The following is a 12913-nucleotide window of genomic DNA, read 5'->3' on the forward strand; positions in this document are numbered from 1 at the left end:
ATAATATGACCATTTTAAATCTCTTAGTGCAATTAATAAAACCATATACTATTTCATGTATACGGGTTTACATGTTTCTTTATATAAACAAATGAATGTAACTTGCTTTATCCTCACGCGGCCTGAAAACGACAGTTGTTATATATAGGTGTTCTGGTTTATTTGCCAGCTTACGAGTTACCACGAATGTAACTGTGCGGATGATTGTTTGTTTTTTGTTTTCCATTTTGTTTTTTGTATTCCGTTTTTATATGGCTGACAACTTTGACAACCCATTTGTAATCACTGGGATAAAACAATTGCCGTAAAGTGTCTTCCCCAAGCACACACCTCTGGGGCGGCACTGCGCGACAACCAACTGTGCCATGGCGCCGGACATTATACTTTTGTGTTGGTATATTTTCGCCTATTTTTAATAATAATATAAAAAATAAATTCCAGGTTTGCCAGCTCTTAATTGCGCTCGCATGTATCACTATCTCGATTCCGTTAACCATTGAGGTGGACAGACGGTCAGCAGGCAGCGGAATATGGTGTCCAATATTTGTAAGTTTCTTGTTTTAGGTGTAACCCAGCTAACAAAATTACGTAGGTTGGACGTTGGTTTTCGGTATTCCGGAAAGGTTTGGACTGGTTTCGCGTAACGTTATACAAACGCTTTTTTGTAGACTCCCGATTACGGTAGTAAACGTTTTGACCAACCGTTCGCCAGCACTTTCAGAAACGTAAACCAAGCCTGCGGTAAACGTTATATCGGACATCATCATAACGTTTTTTTAATTACTACTATGTTCTGAAACAACATACCAAACATAAACGAAAGTTGACAATGCAATGAAACTGCAGACGCAATCAATTTATTTATAATCACGATACAACACAAAGTTAAATTTCCTCCCCGCAGCTGGACGACGAAAGATAGGGTTCTGTGTCGAAACTTGTGTTACTCTCGTCTGACGGATTTTCCTAGATCAAATAGAGAATTAATATGAAATTTGCTCATTAAATTAAGGTAAAAAAGTATTTTCTATGTTAAACGGCTTATGCAAGTCTTCAAAATATGAACATAATACGAGACCCCCAGCTATAGCGCCTAAATATTAAAAGCAATATATAGATAATATTCCTACACATACAGCAGTAAAGAGGTATACTAAAAACCATTATATAGAAATGATTTCAACATTTATGTTAATTGCAAATTTGTTTAAATATTACAAAATGTATTCATTCTGTAATGACTAAAATTAAATATGACAATTTAATTCTACTGATTATATTTAAATTACTTTAAATTTTGGCCCTCCTCTTTTGTGAGGTGCATGCTTCAACACTTCGGAAACGTTGTACTCCAACTCTTTTATGCTGCACGTTTTCAGAATCTTCTTTGATGCTTCTAAAATATAAAATATTACAATTAAATTATTCTAAACTACCATCACTATCACTATTCACTACCACTACTTTGTCCATTGAATCTGGATTATTTGCTTTTTTGGTACATATGCAATAACTGGCTTGCTTTTTATTGCTATCTTGTCTTAATATGAAACTGGTTTTGTTTGTTACTTAAAATCATTTTGTTAAGAAATGAAGCATAAAAAGCTTTCTTTTTTGCATTTCTACCCTTGTAGCTGAACTGTGACCATAGATTTACAGTTCCTAGCATCGCCATCATTCGACGGATCACCTCACTTGCACTACACCCTCCAATTCCAGACAAGCTGTTTACCTTCATAGGAACAATGCATAGATAAATTACCATATTATGAAGCTAAGTCAAGCTACTAATTTAAAAAATATTGTTTAGAATAATAAATGTAAAAATATGTATAAATCATTATTAAGCAATAATAAGTTAAATATTTACCAGTCGCTTTCGATATCCCTTAACTTCCAATTTCTTTTCAAAGTCTTGAAATTGTTTCATGTTGACCATTGGCTCTTCCAGATCACAGTCATCAGTCTCTGGGGTTGACGATTGCAGTAACTTTGTAATGATCTTTTGATTTTGCAGAATTTCATCCATCTTAACTAAAAATTGAAAAGAGTAAATAAAAAACAAATAGTAAATCATATGGAAAAACAGAATTACAGAAACCTGGCATAAATAACTAACTTATAAATATACTAAGAAACTCACGCAAAAGAGCATTGTTTGAACCCGGTAAACAGTTTTCCTCAGTTGACACGGTTGCTAAAGCAACATCTGATGTTGTTGGAACCACCAAATCTGTCATTTTTATAGTATTAGAATTAGACTAACAACACTAAGACATACCACATTTATTTAAACTATATATATATTACATTAATAGTAATACCAACCTTCCATTACATTAATTTGGGAAGCAGAAGCTTCATCACTGTGTAGCTCTATGGAAAAATATGTGGATCAAAGAATATTAAGATAAAACAAAAAAAGTATACTTTTAGCCGGTGGAGTTGATTCATCAACATCAACTTGAAATTCTGTTAAAAAATAAGTAACACAATTAATGTTCATACACTGATTACAATATAAATCTCGCTTACCCTCCAACTCTGAAAGCACGTATCGTTCCGGCCTTTTGTGAGGTCTTTTCCTAGTTTCCAATTCCACATCAGTCTCTACAGTTGACGTTTCCGCATATTTAGCCCTCTTTGTAACTGCATTACTATAATCATCTACAAACATTAAATAAACTTTTCATTGGTAACTCCTCTCAAATTTAGTCCATCAGTAGTTGTTGCATTACACAATACGTATTCACCTTCATATGTAAATATTCTGATACGATGTATAGTCCATTTCTGGTCAGGAACATCTTGTCTGACGGCTTTCACTTTTGCATTGCCAGGAGGCCAATATGCTTCAATACTCTACCACCAAATATGTTATTAGTATTTATAATGCAATGAAAGTAATAAACAGCAACTCACATCCTCTTTATGAACAATCCAAGATGTACAAACAATGTCAATTGAGTCATCCTCTAAAAATCCAACAACAGCAAACATTGCAAATTAACCAAACCTACAATATATATACTCTTCTATTAATGAAATAACTGTAAAAAATAAAAAAAGCTTACAATAAGACACATATTATGAATGTATGATTATTATACTTTTTGTATATCTACATAAACCATGTATACAGAAGGAACGATAACAGCAGTTCTAAATATTTAAATACCTAATATTATTAGTGATGTTCCGTATCTTCAAAAATAAAACCGAACTAAATATTAAGCCGAATCAACTAAATGGTTTATGCCGTCATCAAAATTAATTTACTACCACTTATTATTAAAAATTGCGCACAAGTTGGAGCCCACCGCACATTCGGGTGTAATCTTTTGTCATATTAAATCAGTCGGCAACATTATGAAAATGAATTACCTATGTTATCCGTTTTCACTTTAACATCCGTATATTAATAACAATTACAATACAGTTATCAATACTATAGATTATGTGAATTAAAGCTTATATCCTCATAAGCATTAATATTCCATGCGAATAAAACTAAAAAATGTCGCTCGTCTGCAAAATGATTTGGCCAAAAAAATGGACTAACGGTACATCTAATATTATATTTCGTGTAAAACAGCAAGAAAAACAATAGTAGATAAAGTTTTACAACAGATTGCTTTCCAAGATGAAGTGAGTTTGCTCTTGGGTATACACTTTACATAATACCTATTTACATTTCCTTTATATGCTCCAATTAATGAAGATTTGCAGGGTGAATCAAATAAAGTGTGTAAATTATCAAATATTTTACATTTAACACAATCTGAACTTGCTTCAGCTAAAACAACAATCCCGTTAGTTTTACCATTCCGAAGACAAAGTAAATAGGCATTATCAGGAGATTTCATATATACTTGTTTCACAGGATTTCTCACAGTAATAGTTGGTTCAGATTCATATAGTCGCTTTACAACTTGAACAGTTGGGTTTTTACCGGAACGAACATATTTTTTAATTGTTTGCATATAGTTTTCAAATTTAAAAGCACTACAGCGATCCAAACTCCCAAATAACTGTGCTTCATTAGCAAGGTGAAGAAGACAATGTACATTATAAACTAAAAATTCATCACCATATAGTACTTTACATTGGGAAACAAATTGAACCAGTAAACTATGTGCAAAAGCAATGTGTGAGCTTGCAAGCTCAGGGGAAACCAAAATATTAATGCCTACACTCAAACAGAGGAAATGCTTATAACGAGATTCGCACAATATATCTTTAAGCACAATTTTACCAGTATAGAGCAAAAACTGTCGGAATTCAGTTGCTTTCCATCTGTCTAACTCGGTTAATGTACGTGGCTTTCTTGCAAAACATCGTGGAATACATGGCTTTAGCTCAACTAGTCGTGAACTAATTTTGGAGCATTGACTAAAAGATAAACGAAAATTTCTTGGGCCTCTAATCCAAGCAATCAGCATTTTTTTCATTACTCCCAAACATGACTGATGCATATAGTCAATAGGAAATGCCTTTATCATGTCAATTGGCAAAGAGCAAAATGGCGAAACAGAGTGGTGGTGTTGTATATTAGTTTGGCGTCTAAAAGAATCATCAGTTCTTTCAATGAAATTTTCAACTTCTGGATATGTCATTCTGCCACACCATAAACCTCTTTGCATACACTTATCACACCCATGGTAACCAGAAAACAATTTTGTAGCTTTGACAAATGATCTAGCTGGAGCATCACAAACGATTGATTGTAATCGCACTGAATAAAACTTTCCATGAACTTCTAGACCTTCATTGATTGCAAGCAAAATATGTTCTATTGTGTCAGACAAGAAATCAAGATTTGATGGTTTAGATGCGCCATAACAAATTGCTACAGGAAATACAATCTGTGGTGTTATATTGGTAATGCAAGCAAGAACTGGCCAAAATGAGGATTTTGTACTGGAAAAAACAGGAAGGCCATCAATATTGATAGACAAATCTAAAACATCCAAGTTATTTGTTTCTTTAGCTGTTGAATACATGTGCACAATTGACACTATTTGATGTAAAATATTGAAGTAATAATATTCCATCGCCGATTTAACTGTAATTGTAATGCTTCTAGGAGTGGACATTAATGTTCTGCTGGTTGAGCATAAATCTGGATGGCCATTTTGTTTTAAAATTTTTAATAGTTCATCAACGGCATTATGTTTTATTTGATGTGCATTAACCCAATTTATTAAATTGTTTCTTAATTTGTTACCTTCTTCATTATCCGACTCTGATGAATCATAATTCGTGGAAAGGTTATCCGCGCATGCTGGCAACACAAATGGTTCATGATTTGGCAGTAAATTTATCTGACTAGGCGTAACACTGGATCTTTGGTCTATTTCAGGTTCTCTAACTTTGTCAGAAGAAACCAATGCGGCCACATGACAACTGTTTGGTGCTGGCGACTGTTCATCCGAACTTGATGAAACAATCACAGTAGCCTCTCGTTTTTTTTGACACTTATCTCGCTTACGTTTTATCCATAAACGTTTATACTCCTTCCGTCGTTTGTACATACTTGCCAACTAAAATATATTATTTACAAAAACATCAATACGAGTAAAATAATAAATTAATAATCTAACTAAAGTATCACTATACGAGTCTGCGCAAACTATCTCGTCGACGACGTTGCACAAAATGAAATGAGGCTGATTTAGTCTCCAAGCAGAGTTTTTTTACGTTATAAAAATTTATTTTTTTTATCTGGGGACTTCATTATTTTATTACAAAGAAATTAGAATGTAAAACACATAATAAGAACATTTGAAAACATCTTGTATAGTTTACAGATTCAAGAAGGCTTAATTACGGACAACGGCATATGAAATTCATAAATAATTTCCTAACGGATAAGATATATTAAAACGTTGCCACAACTATCAAACTAGCAATGTACCTGCATACTTTTCATGCAGACATTCATTTTATACCCAGAGGGTTTTGTATTTATAATAATCTAAAATAATACATCCGGTGTCAGAAAAAATTACGTAAACGTACAAAAAAGGGAATTCGAACATTACCGAAATGGTTATTTGACCGTAATTTAAAAACGTAACATTTTTAAGCAAATTTACTTTGCAATATTAATAAATTTAGATGTATTTTTTGAATTTACCAAAGCACATTCTATTATAAGCATTGTCAACTGTTTAAACAACGGAAATGAGAAATTTCCCAATATAGTACGTAATAAATTTGTTATTAAGTAACGTTGGGTACACGCGCAAAGATAACGTTGTCATATTACTCTGTAACAACTTAAAAACGCATCATGGTAGTCGGTTATTATACTGTTTATTGTTGTCAGCAAGGGCATTCATTGTATATCAATACACAGGAACAGTAGATAAACGTATATTTTTAAACTACCTTTATAGAACCAAATTACAACGTTGCCAAAGTTGTGTAAACGTTTTGTGTTAGCTGGGGTGTTACCGGACTCGTTTCCATGCAACAATGCCAGTTACCAAAATATTGTTTATGTGTGGTTAAATCTCTTCTTTTATTGCACTGCTTGCATTTTATCTCCACTGTTCTGTGGTATAGCCTCTTCACAATACCCACTAGCTCGTCCTGTTGTTTTCGTTTTAAATAATTCCTTTTGCTGCGTGACATTGGAGGAGGAGTGCCAGTTGGTGGTGTTGTGTTGATGTATTGGGTCTCAATTGAATTCTGGAAGGAGCTGGGTTGGTGGGTTTGCGGAATAGAGGTTCAGCTCTTGGGGTAACTAAGCGTAGCTTTGCTTCACCGGTAGTGTTTGCAGGTAGAATAAATGTTAATGGAGTCGGAAAGTTAACTACCGGGGGCCTGCATGGAATTTCTTTAGCTGGAGGCAGAGGCTGTGAAGAGGCCATGGCTGGTTCTGTAATTCGGATTCCTTGTAGCAAAACCTCTGCCTCACGTTTCTTCTGTTTGTTGTTGTACCTTAGACAAAAATTATAATGAGTTGTTTGTTCACACAGGTGTTGTAGTAAAAGTAATGTAAAACTGCTTACCATTGGGTTAAAGTTTTGCGGTTAATATCCGGCAACTGAATGTTGCATTCTGCCATGACCCGACTGTTGTTCATCACGCAGTCACGAATTTTTTTATAAGACGCGGTAATCAATGTCCATCTCTGTGTAGTTTTATTCTGTCGACGTTCTGGACCAGCGTGTATGTCGCACAGTTTGGAGATGGTAGATTCCACATACCGGTTGCAGTCGGGCCATTGAGCAGGACCAGTGAAAGCACCCAGGAAACATCTGCAAACAGTAAATGAACCGATTAATTAAAGTACATTACCACAGTAATTTAACTATACAATCGGTAATTACCGTTTTGTACTTTCGACTCCAGGGGTCACTGTAGTTTTTCTTTTTGGAGCCTTAAATCTTCCCTGGGTTAGCGTGGTACGGTGGCGAGGGGCAAACACCGTAGGACGCTTGTCGTATTCATCCAACGCGTGCCACAGCCTGGCTATGTCTAAGGCTTGCTCGTTTGTCAACGCGCCGGTACACTCCATAAGAGAGACCAGGCGAATTGCCAAAGAACTAACCTTGTCGTAGCCAGGGATGTTGCACGGTCCCACACACACCTGTAAAAACATTTGGGTTTTTAAGAAAAAAAAAAACATTCAGTTACCCACATACACCTGTAAAACTTTTAGTTAGTTAAGTGTTTACTAAAGCTAAGGTTCATTCTTACCTCTGCATCGGTTGCCAACGGTTCTGATGCAGAAGTGGAGGTGCTGGGTAAGGATGAATACGACGTGGATCCTGAGTCTGGTGGTGGCGATATGTTTGCGGAACTACTCGCTTGTAATGTAGGTCCAACTACTGACACACCTAAACATAAAATCAGGTTATGAGTTTTGGTGCATAAAATATAAACTTAATAAACATACCAGAAGAGAGCCTGTTGGTATCTGGAAGCAAACTGTCCAATGTAGCTTCCGCGATATCACCTTCCTCTTCTTGTTCTTGTTCTTGGAAGCCCTCGTCTAAATTGATATCGTCATCGGACAGCAGCAACGTGTCTGCAGGCTCATCAGGATCGCTGAGGGTGTTCAACACTGCTCCCGTTTGGCTGAAAAGGTACTCCACACCGATGAGTTCACCTGATGGTAAAATTAAACAAAACAGAGTTAAAATAATCTTTTTCTTTTCTTTTTGTTTTTTTTATGTCTTAAGGTTACAAGAAGCAAGGTTGCTTTACCTGTATATTGTCCCAGGTGTATGGCACCGTGTGGCATTTCTTGTTTAAAGACAGACTTTTTCAGCTCGTTGGCAGCGTGGAGCACTGTTGCGTTGTAGCTGGAGATCGTTGTAGGAGAGGATATAGCAGCAGCAGCGCGGTCAGAATTCCATCTCGATATCCCCTCCAACAGATAGGTTTGAAAGTGCAAATCACTTGCACTTGTACCTGGATAAATTATACAATATAAATTTAATAAGGACTTTCAACTTTTAGAGATTTATACCTGGAATAAATCTGTTTAAGTGCAAGTGAAACGACTCCAGTGACGTTGACCCTCGTGCACATCTGTAAGTTTTTAGCATTATGTCGCCCTTTTTTAATTGTCCCGTTTGAATATACAATGCATAATTTTCAGGATCCGTGATACACTTTACATGCTGCTGCTGCTCTTTCCATATCAGCGATGTGCGTTCCGCATCTAAAAGTGGTACCCCTAGTGTATCACGTCCCTGCTCCCCAGAAAATGTTTCAATCAGTTGGCCTATCAGTTGTTTTATTTGCTCTTTGGGTCTTGTTTTGCGGCGGCAGTGTTTCGCAAGTTCCTTTTTGGTAATTCGGCTAAGTGCATCAGCAGAGGAAGGATTTGGAAAACCTCTGCTAACCAGCTCCGACAATTTAGCTCGAATTAATTGGTCCAAGTCCTCATTACTCCATTCGAAGATGCATCTGGACAACCGGCCCAGAAAAATACCATAAAGAGGGTGGGACTCGGTTGTACAGCCTACAGCAATTCTTCGAATAAAATGCCAAATGTCCAGACGGACGGTTGTTGTTTCCCACTTATGAAATAGTTTGTTTACGTTAGGGCGACTTGAACAACAACATCCTCTGTCAACATATATAAGGTCTGGCGGGGGGACACTGGCATTGGAGTATCTTTCCATCAATCCGTCGGCCATGTTGTTTAAACTACCTTCTCCTTCGGTTAGTACCGACATGAGGACTTGGCCGTATTCGTTGCCCACGTTGGTGACCCATGACAATGTTCCTTTAGCTTCTCCCGCCAGTTTTTTCGTGATTTTTTTTGTGGAATCCATTTTTAAAACTTTACCGAAGATTGACGTGATTTTAGATTTAATCTCATTGACGCGGGGCAAGACGTCTAACACGTACATCGTCAGAATCCATTTGTATGTGGGAATAGGTTTGAAGCTAGGTGGTTCTTCGAACGTGGGCGGCAAGATCAATCCTCCTTCGTGGGCCTTCATGAAGTGCTGGCAATCAGTCATATACTGAACGTTCCGGAATAACCATCGCTCGCTGTGCTGTTCCGTCAACTGTTTTTGAAGCTGAGTGGAGCTGTTACCCAAACCTCGTTGACGAAGATTTCTAATCACTCTAACATCACAAGCAAGCTGGTACGACAGGAGTGGTGTAAATTGTGTTCTGTGGCCCACATCTAACTGATCTACAATGGCTCGACTCCAACTGATGAATTTTTTCTTGCATTTCGAGCATTCTAGATATTCTGCCGCTAAATTATAAATGTCATCAATGTCCAACACCTGTCGAGTGTGATGATATAAGCCAGCACTTGTAAGTTCCTTAGAGCAGCCTGGTTGAGGACAAATAAATATAGCTCTCCAGAGTTTTCTTGGCATCCACAGCAGTAATCTATGCGCGAAATATCTTCCAGGATTTGGCGGTTGTGCGCATTGTAGTGATGGCTGGGGAGGATCCCACCACAGTTTATCAATTCTGTTTCAAAATAAAAATAAAAAATGAACCCTTTCATAAGTATTTGCATAAATAAAAAAAGTGAGCAACTAAAACAAACATCAGCTTGTATTGGTTTGCTATAATTGTTAAGAATATGAGAAGTCAAACCTAGCCAAGTCGAGTTCTGGTTTCCCCGTTTTTAGGTTGCGTTTGAATAGTGCCTGAGCTATCCATGAGTGGTCTGCTGTGGGAAGTGATGTCTTCCACCCATCAGGCAAAGGCATTGCTAGAAAAGGATAATAGTTAGCAAATGTAAACAAACCACTATAGTAAGAAAATGTAAATTAGGTAGAAATCAAAGTGTACCTGCGGTTGGTGGAATAAGCGTTGCTTCGTGACGTGTGGAAGAAGTTGTCTGCATCGGTGCTGTCCTTGGTGCTGCCCTCGGTGCCGCCCTTGGTGCTGCCCTCGGTGCAGCCCTCGGTGCCGCCCTCGGTGCTGGCCTTGGTGCTGCCCTCGGTGCTGTCTTCGGTGCTTCTCTCGGTGCTGCCCTCGGTGCTATCTTCAGTTCTGGTGCGAATCCTATGCTTGTGTTCGGTGGGAATCGAATGCTCCGGCTCGGTGAGAATCCCCTGCTAGTGGTTTGTGTAGCAATGGTTCTCGGTGAGATACTTACCCCTGAAGTTGATGGTCCTGCTTGTTCTTCTAAAGAAGTAGGTATGATAAGTGACTTATTACACACCGTGAATGGGCATCTGTTAGGAACTGTCTTAACAATATCACTGATAGTTCCATTGCCCCAACTTAGTCGAATAGCATATGTAGCAGAAAATGTAGTTACCCTTGTACTCCTTTTCAAATTTATCCACTATCTCACACATTTCAGCATCATCAGCAGAGTCGGAGGAGAAACCGGATTCATTTCTTCTTCGTTTTGGAACATAGGGGCTGAAAGAAATAGGATGCTGTAAAGATTTCAATTTAGATGTTAACCTAGAGTCAGACACACTCCCAGACACTAAACTAGCCAAAGGATACATCGATACAGTTTTAGGCTTAGAGCCTGAGGGTTTATCTTGCGTCTTCTTTGAAGTGGACGGTTGGTTCTTCTCAGCTTCTCTCTTCACACGGTTCTGGACACAGGCTCGTACTTCATCGAATGAATCTACATAACATTTAAAAGCAGCTTTATTCTGGCTTAACATTGATTTTGACAAAACCTCATTACGAATATTCGACATCAACCAAACCGTATAACCCAGGTCGTTCTCGAGCATCCACTTGAATGACTGGCCTTTGTACTTTCCAAACTGGATCAGATACTCACCAAGTACATCGAGCTTGTCATCAGGGTTGCCACTCCTCTGCTTCACAGCCTGTATGGCATGTGATCTTACCTAGAGTTTATAATGCTGTTTATAACTGGGAAGGGTTCTATAATATAATATTATATAAGTTTCACAAATCTATGTTAGTTAACCTGAGCAGGAGGGAGACATGCTTTTGGTAGATTCCCTTTCTTCTCGTTCCCGATCCTCTTCGCAGCAGGAGTGCACACCAGACGAAGTTCCCCAGAGGGAAGACGGCGAAAAATAGGGCTAGCCATATTTTTCATAAATCGTATGTTGTAAATCGTAAATCGTAATTCGTAATTCGTATGTCTAAGTAAATAAGAGTCATTAACATGAGAAACTGTATTGATGTACATTAAATAAAGTTACTGTCTTAAACAATACAACTGTGATATAGCATTATCACAAACAAAAGCAGTAAGCACACAAGTAGTCGTAACAAGGAGGGGTGTTTCCCCAATTGACACGTAAATAGGTATTTTGAATTTTTGAGTAAAAATATTAATATTTAAACATTTTTAAAGCTGTAGAAACATTCAGAACACTTATTTACACGTTATGTTAAAGTCTCAACACAATCCAAGCTCAATTAAATGAAATATTGAAATTTTTTTGATATTCAACCTAGTATACAGCGTAAATAGGTAATTTCAATTTTCGAAAAAAATATTAATATTTAAACATTTTTAAAGCTGTAGAAACATTCAGAACACTTATTTACACGTTATGTTAAAGTCTCAACACAATCCAAGCTCAATTAAATGAAATATTAAATTTTTTTGATATTTAACCTAGTATACAGCGTAAATAGGTAATTTCAATTTTTGAAAAAAATATTAATATTTAAACATTTTTAAAGCTGTAGAAACATTCAGAACACTTATTTACACGTTATGTTAAAGTCTCAACACAATCCAAGCTCAATTAAATGAAATATTAAATTTTTTTGATATTTAACCTAGTATACAGCGTAAATAGGTAATTTCAATTTTTGAAAAAAATATTAATATTTAAACATTTTTAAAGCTGTAGAAACATTCAGAACACTTATTTACACGTTATGTTAAAGTCTCAACACAATCCAAGCTCAGTTAAATGAAATATTAAATTTTTTTGATATTTAACCTAGTATACAGCGTAAATAGGTAATTTCAATTTTTGAAAAAAATATTAATATTTAAACAATAACTTATGGAATTACAGGTTACCAGACTAAAATTACCACAAACAGTTCACTTACACTTAAACTAGCTTTACATTTTAAGTTATAAACTTAAAAACACAAGTACAATCTGGTAAACTGTAACTTGTTAAAGTGCTGAACTAACACGTAAGAAATCGAATAAAATACGTTTTCTAAACAAGGACTACACTAACAAACACCACATTAACTGCCTATTGACTAGAAGTAGTTGCTAATCTAAGTTTAAACGCGTGTTAACGTTATTTGCAGACGCTTTTCACTTGGCGACTCGCAGACGACAAGACCTGATTTCTGAATTCTGACGTCATCGATCAAAATCGTGGTCACTTTCTGAAATCTGATTGGTCGAGGGAAATCGACCAAAAACTAATCGTGGTCACTTGGAGCCTTTTGATTGGCCAAAGTGACCACGATTCGACCTCGAAAAATCTTTGCC

The 12913-nt window shown here is 36.6% G+C and overlaps 2 protein-coding genes across 4 annotated transcripts; both read right to left on the minus strand.

Annotated features, from left to right (window-relative positions):
* Positions 1-252: 252 nt before the first annotated feature.
* Positions 253-3090, minus strand: LOC100179141. Of its 3 annotated transcripts, XM_018816505.2 has the most exons (10): positions 2923-3090; positions 2754-2862; positions 2536-2667; positions 2431-2472; positions 2329-2376; positions 2144-2233; positions 1871-2034; positions 1570-1732; positions 1290-1396; positions 253-966 (listed from the first exon to the last, which is right to left on the minus strand). In XM_018816505.2, the coding sequence occupies exons 1-10, from the start codon at positions 2998-3000 to the stop codon at positions 886-888; spliced, it is 1014 nt and encodes a 337-aa protein (XP_018672050.1). In that variant the 5' UTR covers positions 3001-3090; the 3' UTR covers positions 253-885. The 3 variants fall into 3 exon arrangements, 2 of the variants coding, with proteins under 2 accessions (XP_018672050.1, XP_026695213.1); XM_026839412.1 differs by lacking the exon at positions 2431-2472; XR_001975262.2 differs by lacking the exon at positions 1570-1732 and having other exon boundaries at positions 759-966.
* Positions 3091-6448: 3358 nt separating this feature from the next.
* On the minus strand, positions 6449-12337 carry LOC100184639. Its single transcript, XM_002121062.4, has 11 exons — positions 11402-12337; positions 10763-11318; positions 10288-10626; positions 10090-10207; positions 8486-9960; positions 8221-8427; positions 7910-8122; positions 7711-7850; positions 7341-7600; positions 7020-7268; positions 6449-6948 (listed from the first exon to the last, which is right to left on the minus strand). Exons 1-11 carry the CDS (start codon positions 11627-11629, stop codon positions 6612-6614), a joined length of 4122 nt encoding a protein of 1373 aa, XP_002121098.2. The 5' UTR covers positions 11630-12337; the 3' UTR covers positions 6449-6611.
* Positions 12338-12913: the final 576 nt, after the last annotated feature.

This window comes from Ciona intestinalis, unplaced genomic scaffold, assembly GCF_000224145.3.
Source record: "Ciona intestinalis unplaced genomic scaffold, KH HT000249.1, whole genome shotgun sequence".
In the NCBI taxonomy this organism is placed as follows: Eukaryota; Metazoa; Chordata; class Ascidiacea; order Phlebobranchia; family Cionidae; genus Ciona; species Ciona intestinalis.

Bases quoted from the DNA above. Each gene is read 5' to 3' on its own strand.
- LOC100179141 (XM_018816505.2), bottom strand. From the start codon at position 3,000: ATGTTTGCTGTTGTTGGATTTTTAGAGGATGACTCAATTGACATTGTT. The intron at 2,863-2,922 runs GTGAGTTGCTGT...ATTTGGTGGTAG, and splicing joins GGATTGTTCATAAAGAGGAT to AGTATTGAAGCATATTGGCC. The intron at 1,733-1,870 runs GTAAATATTTAA...GTTCCTATGAAG, and splicing joins AGGGATATCGAAAGCGACTG to GTAAACAGCTTGTCTGGAAT.
- LOC100184639 (XM_002121062.4), bottom strand. From the start codon at position 11,629: ATGTACATCAATACAGTTTCTCATGTTAATGACTCTTATTTACTTAGA. The intron at 8,428-8,485 runs GTATAAATCTCT...TAATTTATCCAG, and splicing joins CTTAAACAGATTTATTCCAG to GTACAAGTGCAAGTGATTTG. The intron at 7,601-7,710 runs GTAAGAATGAAC...ATGTTTTTACAG, and splicing joins CGTTGGCAACCGATGCAGAG to GTGTGTGTGGGACCGTGCAA.